This window comes from Melospiza melodia, chromosome 14, assembly GCF_035770615.1.
Source record: "Melospiza melodia melodia isolate bMelMel2 chromosome 14, bMelMel2.pri, whole genome shotgun sequence".
NCBI classification, from domain to species: Eukaryota; Metazoa; Chordata; class Aves; order Passeriformes; family Passerellidae; genus Melospiza; species Melospiza melodia.
Genome location: NC_086207.1, coordinates 12,843,907 through 12,862,490, shown reverse-complemented (window position 1 = coordinate 12,862,490; position 18,584 = coordinate 12,843,907). Strand labels below are relative to the sequence as shown.

Sequence of the window (18,584 nt, the reverse complement as noted above, 5' to 3'; positions counted from 1 at the left end):
GGAGACTGGCTTTCTTTGGCTTAGCTGAGCTTTTATGAATGAATAGGTTCCAAATAACTTGCTGTTTGCAATTATACTGTAATTTTTCTATCTCAAAAGCCTCTTAGTCACTGTTGTGCACCAGCATCTCTTATACATTGTTGTAAGTCAAGTTTCAGAGTCTGAGTTTGTAACACACTGCAAGTGCCAGCTCTTGCCTGTGCACACCTTCAGGTGGTTTTATATCATTGAAGGCTTTTTCTGTACCTTTGCACTTTACAACCATGTTGGACAGTCATCCTTGAACTTCATTTGAAGCACAGTTTTCATGTTCTGCTGAAATGAGCAGCAGAGTTCTAGGTTGTGTGTTAGTTCTAGTTTGGGGGTATGATTTAGTCCTTTGCAGTGTTGTTGCCTTAACCCTATGAAGGAACAGCCTGGCTTGCAGAGAAATGGTTAAATTCACTTTTGTGATGTGTCTTGTCATTTGATTTAGGAAGTTAAAGGTTTATGCACCAGCTGTAGCTTTATGGTATTTTCATGTTATGTGCTGTGACAGAATATGTTGATACTAGGAACAAGTAGGTTTTAAAAAAAGTGACTTTGTGAAATCTGAGGATTTGGGAAGTGCTGTGCTGAAATGTGCTGTTACCTGTGTGCAATAGTCCTTGTGGGACTAAAATCTGCTGGGACAAAGAGCTGATCCCAAAAATCACACATGGATTAGGGAGTGGGATGCCTAGTGTCACCCTCAGGAGATTGTCACCTGTTTAACCATGTGGCTTGAGTAGGTGGCACCTGCTCTGTGACCCTGGTGTGAGTGGTTGTGACCCTGCAGGTGCCATTGGAGAGGATCCTGTGAGGGATCAGGGAAGGGGCAGCAATGCCAGGGTGTACCAGGAGTACAGAACAGTGCAGATCTCTATTGGGTGGCATTAAAGACGCTGTGACTTCAAGACTCTTGGAATATAAACCTGTTTCTAGGACAGTGATTTGTTGATAAAGCTTTGTTCCTGTGTTTAAAGGTATTTAATGATTTTCTGAGCCCTGGGTCTGCATAGAGGTGCATAGGAAGAACTGAGCTGAAATGAGGTGTGTGGCTGGCATGTAAATAAGTTTGTGACTTCACAGTTGCTTTAGGAAGGTCACAAAGATAGAAAAAAAGTAACTTTACTTTGCTTTCCTTAGTTTGTAGTTGAGTTCTGAAGTTCCTATGTCTGAAATAATCTTAATGGCCTTCTGTTCAGGACGAAATGCTCCATTGTTTTGATGTCACCTGTGAGAAATAGAAAATAAGAGCAATTAGTTTGCTTTCAGCATTTAATAAAGTAAAAACGTGGTAGTTTTCTTAAAACACAGATGTCCTTTTATTTTTGTAATCTGCATGACCAAAATGGAATTCCCAAAACCAAACTTTCCAGGCTACAGTGTCACTGAACTCTGTGTGTTGTGATGTACATACAGTTTTTTAATAGTAATGGGTGTTCATGTCTGCTCTAAAATATAATTTGTTCTTGACTTGTAAATTTTATTTGGCTAATAAAAGTAGCCTAACTTAAACTTTCATAATACTGACTACTACTGCATTAAAAAGAAACATGCTAAACACCTGTACATGGAGTGCAGAGATACTTGCACAAGGCTGTGCAAGTACCTCCCACGTGTTTGTTGTAACATCAGGTGCTGGAAAGGTGGTTTAGAGCAGTGCTGACAGCTCAGACAGCTTCCATGGCAGTAAATCTCTGTGGGTCACTGATGGAGTGACACACAAAATAAAAGCTGTGTCGTGTCCTGCAGGCTCCTGTAGCGTAACAATCCTTACCCTCCAGGGCTGGGCAAGCTTTTGTGTTGAATTTACAATAGCTGCAGTCCAGGCTCCAGTTCTGGCTCTGGCAGTCCCGTGCTGCTCCCAGGAGCTCTGCCCTGTGGGGAGGTGGCACTGACAGGAGGTGTGTCTGAACCCTACCAGATACTCTGCACATCTGGACTTAACGACCTGTGAAGCAGAAATACTTAAAATGGCTAAAAATGTAAAGTTCTCAAATGCTTTATGGTGTCCTCCTCCCCCCCACCCTCAGCTGAGATCTCTGTAAAGCAAATTTTGCTTTCATTTGGCATTGGAAGGTCTAATTGGATGGTGTAGGTCAGAAAAGTGGTTTATTACCCTGCTCTGCCAGCTGATACTGCCATCCCAGCATGGCATTGCCACTGCTGCCAGAAAGGCTCTGAGTGGTGCTGAGGACCTCAAGCTCCCATCTGAGTGTGAAAAGAGAGCAGCTTCCTTTCTCTGCATGCCTCAGAATGTTTATTCTGAAATGAAAAAGCTTGGTTTAAATCATTATATTGTTAATTAATCCCTAACAAATGGCCTGAAGGACACCCCTCTGATGTGCACACAGTGAACAAAACACGAGGTGTTCCGTGAGAATGGGGTTTTGCTCCTACAGTCTGTCACAGGGCTGGGTTCCTGATAGAAGGCAGTTTATTCAAACCTTTAGATTAGGATTGTTTGACCTTTTGTAGCTACTATGGATTAGTTTATCATGTAATCCAACAGTTTATACCACATTTATGTGGTTTACATTGTTACAGACCTTTACTTTCTGAGGTATTTGGAAAAAGGCATTTTCAGTGGTTTTTCCAACTCTATATGGGTAATACCTTGGATTAATATTAGGCGATTAAAAGTGTAACACCCAATTTTCAGTCTTTCACACTAGCCAGAGGCATACTTTACAAAACAATGGGTTATTTAACGTGTTTTGCATAACTGATTCTGTGATCTGGTGTATGTGTCCCTTAAAAAGGAGTTTTCTGGTTGTTATTTTTGTATTTCTTAATGAATAAAACAGTTGTATCCCTGATTCACTTGAAAATGTATTTCACAATGCAAGCACACCACAAGGAGTTCTGAGCTAGCCTGAACAAGCACTATTTGCTTTTGTTGATGGGCATTTTTTTGGTCTCCTGTTGAAGCATTACTGCTCTGTTATTTCTGGAATGTGCATTTATACACACACACAGATGTTACCTCTACTTCCACTTACCTTTAATGAGTATTTATTTGTGCTGTAATGTAAGCAGTACTATTGATGAGTGTCAGATGTGTATTTCTCATTACAAGATGAAAGTCTTTCTGCTATGTATGTTTTCCTGGGAATTTTGTATATTTACCTGTATATGAGGACTTTTAAGGGGCTGATGACGTTGGGTGCTTTTCTTGTTGCTGTTCACTTTGACAAATCCTAGTCTTTTTACCTTCTCTTCTCCCAGAAGTCTCACCAATTTTTATTATATATAAATGGGTGGAAATAGTCACTTTTGAACTGATACCTCTTGTTCATATGGCTCTCAGAGTGTTTTAATCCTATAAAATCTATATTCCCCTTAAAAATATCTCTCTGGGAAAATGGGTAGTGGGAACTCAGAAGGAACAGCAGCTGTAAAGCTGTAGTTCACTGCAGAAGAGAGACATTCTTCAGATTTTTCTGTTTCCTGTATTACCTGCTGGGTAGACTGAACAGTTAAAAAGATGGTACAGTTCAGGTCTAGGTTGTAGCAAAAAAAAAAAAAAAAACCCAGCCAGCTTAAAACCCCAAATTCAAGTTCTGTTTTGTGGTTCAGCCTTTGCCAGTAGGAGTCCTAACCTAAAGCTGCAACAGCATTTTTTCAAGTACATTCTGAGTGTGGTTAATCTTGGTGTAACTTCTTTTTGCTAAAAGTCTTTGAGGCAAAGCTGCAATGTTGCCTGTTGTTGTTACAGTAAACTGAAGCTTAGAGCAGAGCTATTCTCAGATTGTCAGCCATCCAAGGAACCAAAGCTCCTTAACTTGGAAAACTAGATGTCAAGCCCAGGCAGACTAATAATGCCATCTGTCTGAGGCATCTGGATATTAACCCTCTTAGCATGATGCTTAGGGTTTCATTCCCAACTGCTTTCGCAGATGGAAAGTACACAGATTTGAAAGAATAGCTCTTCTTTTTTTAAAAAAATTAAATTGGGTTCTGTTGAGCTGTGTACAATTTTGGTGCATATTATATTCATCAAACTACTATAAATACCTCTTTTCATGAGTAATGCAGTGAGGAATCTATGCCAATTTAGAAGGGAATTACATTTCTGGCTGGAAATATGTCAAGATGCACATTTGCTCACCACCATCAAAGTACCAATCACTGATTAACATTGCAGAAAAATTCCTTAGAAGCAAAATGAGCTGACGAATGTGAAAGTACATAATTTGTTCAAATGCTACTTTGTGCCATGGAATTGCCAACTGGTTTGTCTCAGAGAAGCCCTGTTCTCCTGGGAATGCTCTTTGAATTTAAAGACATGCAAAGGCACACATCTGAAAACACACTGTCAGTCTGTAATCTAGTCAATATAAAAGATGAGTACCATGTCAGTCTCTTCTGTCATTTCTGTAATTTTTGTTGCTTTCTGTAGCTTTACAATGGACTTTCCCTCTTTTGTTAGAAAATTTGCTTTCTACAGAACCCTGAGGGGAGGGAAGCATGAGTGCAGTCACTCATGTGACTGACAAAGTTCAGGAATGCTGAACCTGTTTGCAGCACAGGTGTGGATTAAAGCAGTGCTAGGTAAAATGCACAAGTAGTTTGGGACTGGAAGTTGATGTGCTTTTTACTTTTTCTCTGTGGATCAATAATTGTTTTCTGTACTGCACACTAACCCAGCTGCAGTGGGAAGCCTCCCTCTCCCAACCACACACCCTGATGAACAAATGGCAGCATGGGCAGGGCATGGCCCTGGGGGAGGCTGTGCTTACCTTGTTATTGTATGCAAGCACAGCACTATCAGCTGTGTTTTGAAATACTTTACTCCAATTTCATCCTCCAGATCCCCTCCCTCCTCAGAAAAGCTGTCCTCTGGTTTCAGGCTCACTGGCTCTCCCTGGGCTGGGTCACAGCATTGTGAAAGATTGCTGATGCTAAATCCCCAGTTCTCTCCTTGTGCTTATTTAGTACCTCTTTAGGTTTTAGTAATCTTTTAAGTTTACTGGGTAACAAATTTGGCCAAAGTCCTTCACTGTGAAATTTCATTTGGAGTTGTTTGTTTTCTTTCCACCACTGTAATAATGATGCTCTGTTTATTGGAAGGGGCTCCTTTGAGTCCTGATTGCAAGGTCAGGACTTCTCCCCCAAGACCACTGCTGGATGTTTGGAGTGGTCGTTGCTCATGCTCTTGCACAGGGTGGTTAGCAGCTGCATTCTGCAAGGGTAGTGCCACCTTTCTCCTGTTACTTTCATGGAGGAGTGTCCTCCTGAAAAAGAGAAATCCCCAGCAGCACAAGGAGCTGCAGCCCTTGCAGTCACTGTGCCTTTTCCCTCTAGGCCCATCCCTCCATTCCTTTCAGCAGTCTCAAATGCAGGCAAATTATTTTTTTCTCAAATTACATAATTTAGATGTTATGGGAATTTTCTTTTACTCACCCAGGACCAGTTAAAACCTCAACTTCCTCTGTGTGGTATCAATTTTACTTTTAAATCTTCGAGGCGTGAGCTTGGTGGTGAATCAGCACCAGTGTGTTTTGGAAATGTTACAGTGGCTTGGGGTGTAGGTGGTGGCAATGGGGAGCTCTTGTTTTTAATATATTGGGGAGTCAGATGAGAGGGAGTTGGGAAACATCACCTTCAGAAGGAAGAGCTGGGCTTGTTTTATTGCTGGAGCTGCTCTGTGCCAAAAGTGTTGCAATGAGCTGATGCCACACACTCTCTAATGCCTTTCTAAAGTGTGGTTTTTTTTCTTTCATAGGGTGCACTTCTGTGTGAATGAGAGTATGGGAAAGCTGAGCCCTGAAAAGCACACCACAAAAGTCGAGTAAGTGAACAGAAACCTGAGCTGAGCCCCTGACATACAGTTCACACTCTGAATAAACTATGGAATATTGAACAGAAAAAGAGGTTTGTCCAGAAAATACCAGGCAAGATAATGAAGGTCAGTTACCTGTGAGGAAGATATGCTGCCTGAAACAGGTTTTTCTGTTCTGGTAAAATAATGTGCCTGCAGAAACAATCCTGTCTAATCTTGTGTATGACATCTGTGGGTTTCACTCATTTGTGTTGATGTTGCAGCACATTATGTTACAATATGAGGGTGGTGGCCTGTGTTTCTTGGCTTTTGCAAAGAGCAAGAAATGAAATGTTTTAAAAAATTCCAAGAAGAGAGCAAGACAAATGAGTGTGCAGGGAATAAGAGTAACAAGAGACTTGGGTTATGTTGAGATCCTAAATGGGAATGGCTTTGTTTATGCTGTTCTCTCTAAGTTATAGTATACAAATATTAATTAAGCCATACATCTTTATGAAGCATATGGATAATTTCCCCTTATTACAGAAGGTAATAAGGAAGCATTAAGGGTTGTATTTTAAAGATGAAGAATCACATTAAAATGATATCTAATTAAAAAAAATGTTGGTAAAAATAATCCCACTTTTTGGTCCACAGCCTAAATTTTTCTCAAGTTCAGTCTTTTTCTGAAGAAAAAGTTTGTTAAGTTTGTTACTTTTTTCTGAGCCCGTGGCAAGAACTGTACACTCAGTAGGTGCAGACTCTATGGAGGCAGAGAGACTTGGTAGATTTAGGCAACCTTTGCCTTTGTTCCAGTGCCCACAAGAGTTGTTTTTACAGCCTTCTTCCTGATTTTCTTTTCATTTTGAGCACTAAATTCTAAACAATAAAATCAATCTGAAAATCTTCCTGCAAATTTCTGAGAAATATGTAATGTGACTGCAGGGCAGGAAGTGTGTGCCTCTGACATAGGTGACTGCAGTGACATCCGTGACTGATGCTCCAGGAAAGAGTCAGGAGGGCAGCAGGGAGAACATTTTCAGCTGGTGGGTAACTGCTGGGTAGGTGAGCAGTGGAATGGCTCATGCCCCAGGAATCACAGATGGGGGTGAAGATGGTCAGGGGTCGTTGCCCTAAAGGTGGTAATGTTATTGTAAAATTGTTGCAATAAACCCACTGTTTGTAGGAATTGTGATTTGTACAAAAGAGTAAAGGAAAATAATGTTCTGAAGGCAGATTTTGCTGGTCTGCAGGAGCTCAGGAGTGGGATGTGTGCCAGCAGAGGGCAACAGCCCTGAGCGCCGCTGGACAGGCTGGTGCTGCGGCAGCATCCACCGGAATGCTCATCCCGGGGAGTGCTCATCCCGGGGAATGCTGGCATCCATAGGAATGCTCATCCTGAGGGAATGCTGGCATCCACAGGAATGCTCATCCCGGGGAATGCTGGCATCCACAGGAATGCTCATCCTGAGGGAATGCTGGCATCCATAGGAATGCTCATCCCGGGGAATGCTGGCATCCACAGGAATGCTCATCCTGAGGGAATGCTGGCATCCATAGGAATGCTCATCCCGGGGAGTGCTGGCATCCACAGGAATGCTCATCCTGAGGGAATGCTGGCATCCACAGGAATGCTCATCCCGGGGAATGCTGGCATCCATAGGAATGCTCATCCCGGGGAATGCTGGCCTGGCTGCTCCTGCCCTGCTCTCCCAGTCACACCCTTCAGAACACAGCCCACCAGTGGGACTCTCTCACTGCCAAAGCATCCCTGGGTCCAGCCCTGGGAAGGTCCTTACCTAGGAGGTCTCCCAGAGCATCCTTGTGAGAACTTGTGTTCCTGTGAGCTGCTGCAGTAGGTAAATTGTAGCTGCTGATTTGGGTTTGTTACTGAATTCTAGCAGCAGCAGGGCAGCAGATACCCTCAGGTCTCCTCTGCTGAGGCACCTCCATCTCCAGGTCCCTTGGGAGCCAGTACCTGAGTACCACCCCAAGTGACTGCACTTTGTGCTACCAAGGCAGCTATTCCAGCAGATACCCTATATATTGCTTTTCTTACATTAATATTCTTAGAGAACCTTTTCCAAGAAAACATATGGTCTAAATACAGATCTATCTGAGTATCTACTTAATTAAGATGACAAAAGAAGTTTATTTAGAAGGGACTCCTGGAAATAGTCTGGTTCAAAGAACACTCAAAGCAGGACCAGCTTCAGGGTGAGATCAGTTTGGTCACTCAAAGATAAATATATAACTTAATATATATGCATTAAAAATAAATATGTTTTTATATATATATATCAACATATATTTTTATCGAAATATCTGTATCTCTAAAAAAACAGAACGAAAAAGAATTTAGGCTGCGAAGATGTAGCTTTAGAATCTTCTGTAAATGCAGTGTTATATTTACACCTTTCCCAGCTCTTCAATGCTGAAACCTTTTTTGGAGGAAGATTTTTGAAGAAGATTTCTGAAGGAAGTTGATGAATAATTTCAAGGAAGAGATTATGCAACTAAACAAGAGCTGCTAAAGATAGGAATTTCTCGATATAGGTCTCTGGAGCCTGAACATTGGTATATACCTGGAAACAGGTATGTGCAGGGGAGTAAAGTCTTCCTGAATTGTTGTTTGCACTGTATTCAGGCTGGATGATCCAGTGATTCACAACTCTTGCAGTTTGCCTTGCAGAACTAGAAGGATTTTTCCCAATTTGATGCCATTTGCTTTCTGCTGGGTTTTTGGGAGGTGAAGAGTGGCCTTTCAGGCTTCTGCAGAGACTGTGGAGATTGACAAGGTGCTGTCTGATTGTATTGGGGCTCTTCCCAGAATTAAATTCTTGTAAGCACTCGGTGTCCTTGCCTTATAACCTCAGCATTAAATCAGCTGCTGGATTTTGGGCCAGGAGAGAGTTTTGGATCAGATTGGTAGTGACTGTTTTTATTCCCTCCCTTTGTACCACTTTTATTGAAGAAATTCCTTGCTGCTGTGGAGACACTGGCAATGCTTTTCTCTCCCATCTCCCTGTGGTTCCTTGGAATTGAGGGCTTTGGTCTTTCACTAGATCTGAAGATTGTCACAGGAATCTGTGAAGGTTTTGATGGGCTGAGGGATGGTGGGACTGGCTGGAACAGGTGTTTGGGGACCTTTCTGCTCTGAGAATTGGTTATATGGTTGTCAGTGATTGAAGGTTGATTAGATGTAAGATAATTTTTGGCTACTTGAGACTAGAAATTTTTGAAAGAGGCTGGAAAAATTCCACCCATCAGGTGTCACTAATTCCTTTCAGCTGAATGCTTTTTCATGCTACCAGTCTTTGCTTAAAAATAAACAAGAAGTTTTTGCCTTGGGGTTGTTACCAACATGATTATTTTGCAAGGCTGCTGTAAAGATAATCTCTGATTACTGGAACATGCTTTTGTTCCACTCCAGCAAGGACTATTCACTGTTTTGCTTGTCTGTCACTGAACCTTTCAGGATTTGTACACAAGCCTGTGGGGCAAAGCATGTAAGAAGGTATTGCTGGTTTGGTTCAATTTAGGTGCTTTGCTCGCAGGCTGACTGGAGTGAGATGTAAATTTTTAAGGTGAAAGCCTAATATTTTGTTGTTGAAAAACTTTGTGTTAATAAAAATACACAGGCACTTTGCAGCAGTTTCAGGACTTGCTCTTGTATCTGGACTTTTTATGATTACTGAGGGATTTACTCAGAGGAAACAAGTTCTAGCCCTCATTTCCGAGGTAAATTCTACTATTTTTATATAGTTGCTTTTTCTCTGGTTTGAGCTTGTGTCTTGCAGTTTTGCATGTTGTGCATCAACAGTGTAAGACTGGACATGAGGAAAGTACTAAGGGATCTGGATGTTTTAAACTGATAGTTTAACAGGATTGTCTAGGGAAAATGAAGGAATTTTGCCTGAACTCTGTGTGAGGTTTGACTTCATGGCTTTATCTGTATTTCTTCTCTTTAGGGGTAGGCTGCCAAATGGTGTTTAAATAGCAGGACTCTCAATCCCCATGTGTCTTTGATAAAGTCCTTCAAGTTTCAGGTATGTTAAGTTTTCTTACCTGAACAATTAGGGTGATGAGTAATTAAGATTCTCAACAAGCTTTTGAAACCCTCCTGTGGAAGGCACAATAGCATCTGTTCATCATTGCTGATAGGTTTTAAAAAGATGTATGAAACTTGGGCTGAGGACATGGCTTGAGGAGAAACATACAAGAGTGAGGTAATTTTATTTACAAAAGAGATGAAATGGCATCTTCAAAGAGAAATCTCTTGATACTTCTAGTTATCTCTTCCTTTTGCACAAGAACATTTTGTGAGTGGATGAGTAATGAAGAAGGCAAATGTTTCTTGTCTTTAATACAATTAACCTCTAAGGCCTCACTGGTGCAGAATACAACAGAAAAATTCTTTTAATAAAATGAAGGGGGGAAAAAAGATTTATGTAGAACTCTGTGCATTTGTATCAATTGGAATAAAAATGACAAATGTAATTTAGTGTAGTGCTTTAGGCTAAATAGCACCTGCAGTTGAGGACCCATATTGCCTGTGCAGGGTCTATCTATAACAAATCTATCTATTTGGCCTGATAGATTGCATAAAGGACAGGAAGGCTTTGATAAATTGGGGAACCGGAGGCAAGATCCTGCTTTCTGCCGTGGGAGTGGGGAGACTTTGGGGGACTGGGACCCCCTCCTTCCTCACCATCAGCGCTCCTCTCCTGCGGGCTTGCCCTCGGCACTGGGGATGCTCAGCCACTAAACTCCTGTCCGGTCCGTAGATCGCAGGGACTGCAGCAGTTCGGGCCGCCCGGAGGACAAGTCCCGGGCAGCGGGGATGGATGCGGTGCCCGGGCGCTGCCCCGGCGGGTCCCGCTCGGCCCGGCCCGGCCCGGGGCTGTGCCTGACCGATGTCGCTGCGGCAGCGGGGCCGTGCCGGGCCCGGAGGGTGCGGAGGGCGGTGCGGGGCGGTGCTGGCGTTGCCCGGAGACGCTGGCCAGCCCCGCCGCGGAGGGGAGGGGGCTGGCGGCGCGGGGAGCGGCGGCACTCGGTGCGGAGCGGAGCGGAGCGGGGCGCGCCCGGCACGCAGCGCTCAGCGCTCCCGCAGGAAGCGGCCCGCGGCGGGGGCGGCCGCTCGCAGCCATGCCGGGCCCGGGGCGCTGAGCCGGTCCCGCCGCCGCCCCGCACAATGGAGGAGGAGAGGTGCGTACCGCCGGCGGGCAGGCAGGCAGCCTTTGTGTGCGCCCGGAGCGCGGCGGGATCGGGATGCCCTTGCCGGGGCTGTGCGCAGGAATGCGGGGCGCGGCTGCGGGGACCCCGGCGGGGATGGACGGCTCCCGCCGCGGGAGCCCGCCGAGCCCCGGGGATGTTGCAATGTCATGGTGACAGCGGCGAAGCCGAGCAGCCGAGGGGCTTCCGTGCGATGTGCTTGGGGTGGAATTAAGGACGTGAGGGAGGCAGGTCGGGGGGTGTTCGCTAAAATGGAGGTGCGGGGCATGGGGCTGGGATGCCGGACAGGGGGGTGGGATGCCGGACAGTGGGCTGAGATGCCGGGCAAGGAGAAAGGGTGCTGGACAGAGGGGTGGAATGCCGAACACAGAGGTGGGATGCAGGACAGGGGTTTGGGATGCAGGACAGGGGGGTGGGATGCAGGACAGGGGTTTGGGATGCAGGACAGGGGGGTGGGATGCAGGACAGGGGGGTGGGTAGCTGCCCCGCCGGCACAACGTGCTGGGTTTGTGTGTGCCCTGCCTGCGCCTGGAACCTCAGGCAGCCGACTTCGGCATTCTGCTCAAGACAGAGTCGCTGATATTCGCTGCTTTTCTGAGTCACGAGTGAAAATCCCTCACGCCCGTGGGTGCCTTGGGGTCGGTTTCCTGCCGGCGGTGTGCGGTGCTCGGGCAGCGCAGGGCATCCCGTGCCTCCCTCGCACCGGAGCTGGGCTGTGTAGACTTTATTTCCTGCCAGGCAGATATTTTGCTCCAAAACCTGCGTGAAGAAGTGTTTACAGAGTCGACCTAATGTCCACTGAACCCATAAAAGATATTATTCTGCGCAGGGACCTCGTGCATGCCAGAGATGTTCAGTGTTTTGGCTCTGCCCTCATTGCTTCCCTCTGTCAGGTGCCTTTTGCACACCAGAAGCTACTTGTGCTTCTTCAAATGAAACGTTAAACTGGTCTGGGGTTTTTACAATATTTTTTTTAAGAACAGGATATGCTGAGTGCTTCCTCTTGTGCTGGTGACCTTGCAGGGAGTGGGGGAACAGAGAGGGGGCTTGACCTGCTGGTAGGACTAAATGTCAGGGCTTGACAGGAGTTTTGTTTGAATATGATACATTAGAAAATTAAGCTGGAGTCAACCCCCAAATTCTGGAAATTTTCCTTCTGTTGAGGGAAAACATTCACAGCAGCCTGTAGGAGTTGTTTTCCAAGCTCCAAAGGGCAGCTTTCTACCCTTCTGTGACTCAAGGGTTGCAATTGTTTGTGTATTTAATGTGCAAAACCTTTCATCCTGCCACGTTTCTCATTGCAGGGCTTCTGCTTCCCCTAATGGTGTGAACAGTCACCTCTGAATATTAATCCAAATAATAATTAATTTCAAGTGCCTTGAAATCTTAGTTTGTCACGCTAGATGCCAGCTCATGGAATGGGATTTCCTTTTCTTGTTTGTTTTTTTTTTTTTTTTCTTTTTTTCTCTTTATTTGTATAAATGAGCCTGTGTTTGAGGAAATGGAACTGAGCTGTTTTGATACCCCAGGCTGGGCTCATCCTTGGCACAGTTGTTTGTTAATTTTTTTTTGATGGCTGCCAGCAATGGTCTCATTTTGACTGGGGGCCTTTTTCTGGGGATACAGTGGTGAAAAAGCCACTGGGAAAATACCTGGAGTGTTTTACCTTATCCTGTTTTTTCTAGACCATCTGTTTTTAGGGCATAAAAGGCTATCCTCATCAGCATGTTCTCTGCCTCTGGAAGTGAGGAATGATTACCCAAATTGTTGCTTTCATTTCTAGTTTTTGAGAAGAGGAAGGCGGTCCTGAACTGGTTGTGGGCAGTAGTGATGTGGGGTTTGACTCTTGGCAAGAAAAGCTGGAAATATTCACCTGCTTTCTGGTTGAAAGGGCACAGTGTGTGGGGCTGTGCTGGAGCTGCTTTGGCTGCTCAGAGGAAGCCCTGGGAGGAGGTGCTCAGAAATGAGCTTGGTGGGCTCGGTCTGTGCTTGGTGCTGCGCTTTTACCCCCCATTTAAACTCAGATCTGTGTTGGGCAGACTGCTCCTCAAATTTTACACTTGGTGGCTTTCACTATGGCAGAGTTCCCCCTGGTTTTTAATATTATTGCATTTTCCCTTTTCGTGGTTGCTGAGGATCTGTGCTGTTGGTGCTCACTTCACCTCTGACTCTGGTCCTGAGCCTGGCCAGACTCAAATATCCTGTTAACTTGCACACCAGGACACTCAGTGGTATCATGTGCCCATGGCATTGCACATGAGCAGAAGCACCTGAGGGCAAGGGAGATTTAACCTGAAACATTCACATGAGGCAATAAAATATTTCAGAATCCTGCTTTTCTTTTACTGAGCTCATAGTAAAATGATGGCACTTCTACTTTATGGAGAAATTGTGTAAGGCTTGTAGTTAGGCGTGATACTCTGGTTCTGAATTTGCAAGAGTTTGAATAGGAAAAAACCCTCTGGAATGCTAATTTTTGTTAAAATATTAAAACACCTGTGGTTTTATATTTAAGTGAAGGTAGTCTGTGGTATCTGAGAAATACAATACTTGTCTTTGAAAGCCAATGGTATTGTCATATTTGACTTATTTTGTGTTGTTTCCATTAGTGTCAGCAAAGACTTTTCTTCTCACTAGTTCCCAAAGTCTTCTTTCCCCCTGAGGTCTTGTTTGATATGAATACCCTTTTGGGGATCTGCTGTATGCCAATTGTGTGTTTTCCTAAGCTAATGTTTCTATGTTGATCTAGGCACTGAAAAAAAATCAACAAAATACGAAAATAATATTGCTATTAAAAGAAAAACAATCCTTTCCATTACGCTGCCTCCCATATGTTTTAATGATAATGCATTTCTCTGAAATCCTCTCAAAACCCAGTTCAGTATGTGGATCCCTTCAGTCACAATTTTTTTAATGTCTTTGTACGTACCTAAAGACAAATTCAGAAATTGAGATTTTTATAAATATGCCATTACACTGACATGTTTTCCTTACTGTGTCTGCCTAAATACAGGCAGACACAGTAAGGAAAAGAGGAATAAAATACAGGAATAAAACTATTGGGCATAATGTATTTGTCCTGTGATTTGGAGTGCTGATTCTAAACAGAGAATTAGGCCAGTTAAAGTAAAATGATTTTTCATTGTGCTTAGACTAAAACTAACACTAATTCTGGTCTCCGTTGATCTTTGTAGAGGTATTCACGTTTTGAAGACTACTAACTGCTACTGGGCATCTGTCAGGTTTTTAGGCCAGAGTGATGTCAAACCTCTCAGAAACTGTAGATTAACGTTTTCTGGTGATGATTCTTACGTATCCCTAAAGAAGCTCCACAGACTTTGGAAATTCATGGTTAGCAGGCACTTTTAAGTGAATCCAGGGCTATGAAGCTGCTACAGAGGTGCTGGATTGCCCGTGCAGGACTCTGAGCCTGGGTGACCCAGCTTGCGGTGCTGAAGCTGTGCAGTGTTGGGGACCAGCCAGGAGAGCAGAGCTCAGCCTGTGCTGCTGGGGCAGGAGAGGAGAGCAGCGCCCAGGGATGCACAGTGGGATGGGGCTGGGCTGGACATGTCTGGTGTCCCATCCCCAGTGGGAGAGCCTGGTGGAGGGGGGCTCTGTGGTGTTCCTGTTGGGTCGGGAGCTGAGCCTGGAGGCTGTTCTCCCAGAAACATGAGCAGAACCTTGCCCCTCTGTGCTCTGAAGGAGACTGCATTGGAGATCTGCCCTTCCTCCAGGGTGAACTCCTGGCTCCCATAAAGCCGGTGTTAGAACTGGATTTGGCAGAGCTGGGATTTTTGTTCCTGGGGTTTACCAGCTCTCTGCACGGCAATAATCTTGCCAGGGGACACCTTATCTCTAAGGAAGGCTTTTATTCTTTCACATAATCTACAAAGACATCTGTAATTATTGCTGGTAACTAAGGCAACCCAACTTTACAGTTGGTACGTGCGGGCAGCAGAACGGTGGGGTATGGCTTTTAAAATACCTTCCTGTCAGCTGGGTGGTGGCCACACTTGGGCTGGGAACCCTGGCAACCTGTGCCCAGCCCTGCTAGGGGGTCCTGGAGAGGAGGAACACGGTGTCAACAGGGTGGTGATTAGCTTCACTGCCTTAATTGGGCACTCTCAAATAGGGGTTCATTTCTTCTACTTGGGGACATCACTGAGAGGCCACGCAGGAGGGGGCAGCGGGGCTGGCACTGTCTGAAACTAAGAGCCTCTCTGCTCATTTTAGGAGCATCCTGCTGTGCCTGTAAAGAGGATGTTCATCTGGCCCAGGGAAATTAAATCATTTGTCCATTCACTGAGTGCACGGCCTCGGATAGCCCAGGAATAGAACAAATTGCTCCTGGCAGCTGCTCACGAGTCCTGCTGCTGTGGTAGGACATCAGCTTGGCAAACGTGGGGACAATGTCCCTGTGCTCATGGGCTGCAGGGGCTCTGGCATCTCCAGTTGGTCTTGGCTGGCATCTTTGATCAGAGGACCCTATTCCTCCTTTGCTTTAATCCATTAAAATAACAGCAGTGTAATAAATGTAATAATTCTCAGCCTTGTGGGGGGACAAATCTCAGAAAAGGCTGTGAAATGTAATGGTTTGGTCTTCTCAGGAGCAGCTTTTGCTTTCTGTCAGGGTGCATTTGCTTGGAGCATTCAGGTTCTTGCATTTTTATGTTGGAAATGTGTCAGTGATCTCTGAGAGTATGTGCATGGGAGTGTAAAATATCTCTCCCAGATAAAATCATCCTCTCTCTGTTACTGGAACACAATTCTATCGGAGCTGAATCAGTCTTTGAGATGAGTTAAAGGCTCTAAGCCATTAATTCTTCAAATTTGGTTTTTTGATATGAGTCACTTGGAAAAAACTTTAAATAGCATATCTTGATCTTTTTTGAAATAAGTTTTCAACCAGACATTCTGCAGTATTTTCTCTTTGGCAAATTCTGAAATCTGCCCCTTTTAATTAAGCTGAGGGTGTCTCTTAGGATGATTTTTAAAAACTTATCTTTCCTGTTTTTTAGGAAGAGCTGATTGATCTTCCAAAATCCTGAAGCAAGTTTTTTTGCTTTTAAAATACACAGACAAATGTTGGTGCAGTTGAGGCTTTATGAAAGCTTGACATTTGACCTGACATTTACTTTGGTGTTCAGTGAAACTTGCTGTGTTCCTTGAACTGTATCTTTTGCCAGCAGAAAAGTTTGAACATCTTTGGTCGCTGGCACTGGAGAGCTAATAAACAAATCTCAGCAGTGTGCTTGTTCTTATTAAAGAGCCCCCATGGTGTCTGTGTGCATGGTTGGGTTTTGGGTCCCTGAGGTGTCTGTGAGGCTGCCCAGGGCAGTGTCCTGTGGTGATCCAGCTGTCCTGCCCTGGAGCAATGGGAGTGGCTCTCCCTGATGCTTCTTTTGGTTTCACTTTCTTTTTAATTTTTTTTTCCCTTTTTTGTTTACTCTGCTTACTTCCTGTACGTGTTCCAGCTTTGGAGCCTGAAAGCTCCATGAAGTCACTTCCAGCACTTCCAGAGCCTTTTTTTCCCTTCTTGCCTCAGTGGTGCCACATGGGCAGGTTTAGCTGTTTAAAAATCAAGGTTTTATGCTGGGGTGTTGGAAGCTGTGGTCCCCTGGCCTAAAGTCCCAATGAGGGTTTGTGACAGACCCTGCACTGAGGCTTAGCTGGGTTTGTCTGCGTCTCTGCAGCAAGGAGGATTCCTCACTGGAGTGTGCAGAGCTGGGGAAGAGCCAAGTGCCAGCACAGCTCCATGGCCAGGGACACCTCTGGCAGTTTGTGTGGCACAGAATGAGTTCAGTGTTCCTCAGGGACAGAAAAGCTGTTTGTGTCGTTGCCTGGTACCAGTCCCTTGAATGCTGAACATTGAACACGAGGAATTCTTTCTGATTTTTCCTCTTTTAACCCAGCTACACTAAGCTAATTGGATGATGAGTGTAATGGAGTTGGGAAGTTGTCTCCCTCCCTGGGACATGTGCTGAGGGATGTTCTGCTCAGCCTCGTGGCTTCACTTATGGCTGAGAATATTCCACTCGCTCAGCAAAGTGAAAGAATTGGCTGGTTTGTGGCATTAACCTTTGTCTCGGGCACAAAGCTGGAGGCTGCTCAGTATGCAGGCTGGATCTGAGCTGTGTGCAGCTTGGCTGCTGCTCAGCCTCTGGCCTCTGCAGGAAGGAGGGTGCAGCCCCCAAAGGCTGCTGGGGGGCAGAGAGCTTTGTGTGCTGTCAGGGGACACGGTGTGGTGGCAGCCACTGGCCAGGAGCAGGCAGGGTGTAATGTTAGCCAGGGCTCCACACTGCAGGGGTTGTAAATAGTGAATGATGTGTTTTTTCAAAGGGAAAGTCAGTGTGTGTAAGTGTGCTTGTGTATAGAGATATATGTGCATGCATGCACACCTTGACAGGAGCTGACAGGGTGTTGTGGGAAGGATCCTGCCACACTTCCCTGCTCTGTGCCCTCCTCTGCTCACCAGAGAGCCAGGATGCTGGGCTCTCCAGACTGCTGGTTTAGCCCAACTCAGCCTTTTTTATCAAGCCAGCCCAACTAAGAAGGGTGATGGGGAGGAGGGGACAAAGGTGAAGGAGACTGTCCCTTGGAAGGAAAAGCTCTGAGAAGGTCTCCAGTCAGGCACATGGGGCAATGAAGTTGTCTCTTGAGATCTACCATTCTCTTGGGGTTGGTTTTAGACAAGGACAGCCCTCCTTGGCTTGTCTTGTTTGCCTTTGCTGCCAGGGTTTGAGGGGACAGCAGAACAGAGACCTGCCTCAAAGTGCTGCCTCCTTCTCAGGTGGGAGCCTTGAGCTCTGAGTGATTTCACAGGCTCTCAGACCAGGGAGGTGGAGATATTGACCTGCTGTCAGTTGTGTGTAAAGAGCCAGTGCTCCCAACAAAGTAATGAGGCCACGTGTGTGCCTTAGGCACCTGTTGGCCTGGTTAAACACAGCACAGAGCTGAGTGCCTCTGGTTTGACATTACCTATGGAGCTGGTGCTTCTGCTAGGAAGGTTTAATAATTCATTCCATATGTTTCAGTGGCAATAAATAGACTATTTCTGAAATGGAAAGCAGCTTCACTAAAGCTTTGAAAGCTGTGCAGGGAGATTTAATAGCCCTTTTCTACTTGCCTCTAAAGAAGATACAAGTCATGCATTGTGTGCTTGCCTTTTTCAGATGGGACATTGAAAGCTAAACTTCTTTTTCTCAGTATGAATGTTAAAAAAATCCATGGTACTCTTGTAGTTCCCAGTGTTGAAGTCCATTTCTATTCAGTGAGGCAATTATGTTCTGGCTTGAATTTCAACTTATACTGCTTTCCTGGCCTGAAGCCTGTAAGACTGGGCTTTGTCCTCAGGTGTTTGGCACTTCTTTCTTTTCTTCCCTGCTGGCTGAAATGTGGGCTGAGTTGGCTTTCAGCATCCGTGCAGAAGTAGCTGCATTTTTTGATGTGCTTCATGTGGGGAACCTAAACTGACTGACTGACTTGTGAGTAGCTCCATGCTTAATACCCTGTGCTGCAGTTTTAGGATGCTTGTTTTTTAAAGTGCCATTGAATCAAACCT

The 18,584-nt window shown here is 45.0% G+C and overlaps 1 protein-coding gene across 10 annotated transcripts in view; it reads left to right on the top strand.

Moving 5' to 3' along the window:
- The window catches only part of KLHL3 (kelch like family member 3), a 115,001-nt gene that overhangs the window by 58,885 nt on the left and 37,532 nt on the right, over positions 1–18,584 (top strand). For 8 of the 10 annotated variants that reach the window (XM_063168727.1, XM_063168729.1, XM_063168730.1 and 5 more), the window contains one exon: positions 5,753–5,818. In XM_063168727.1, coding sequence (XP_063024797.1) covers positions 5,778–5,818 — 41 coding nt within the window. In that variant the 5' untranslated portion in view covers positions 5,753–5,777. Of the gene's footprint in view, positions 1–5,752; positions 5,819–8,362; positions 8,384–10,920; positions 10,997–18,584 lie in introns of those variants that run through there. The other 2 variants (XM_063168732.1, XM_063168731.1) reach the window with 2 other exon arrangements.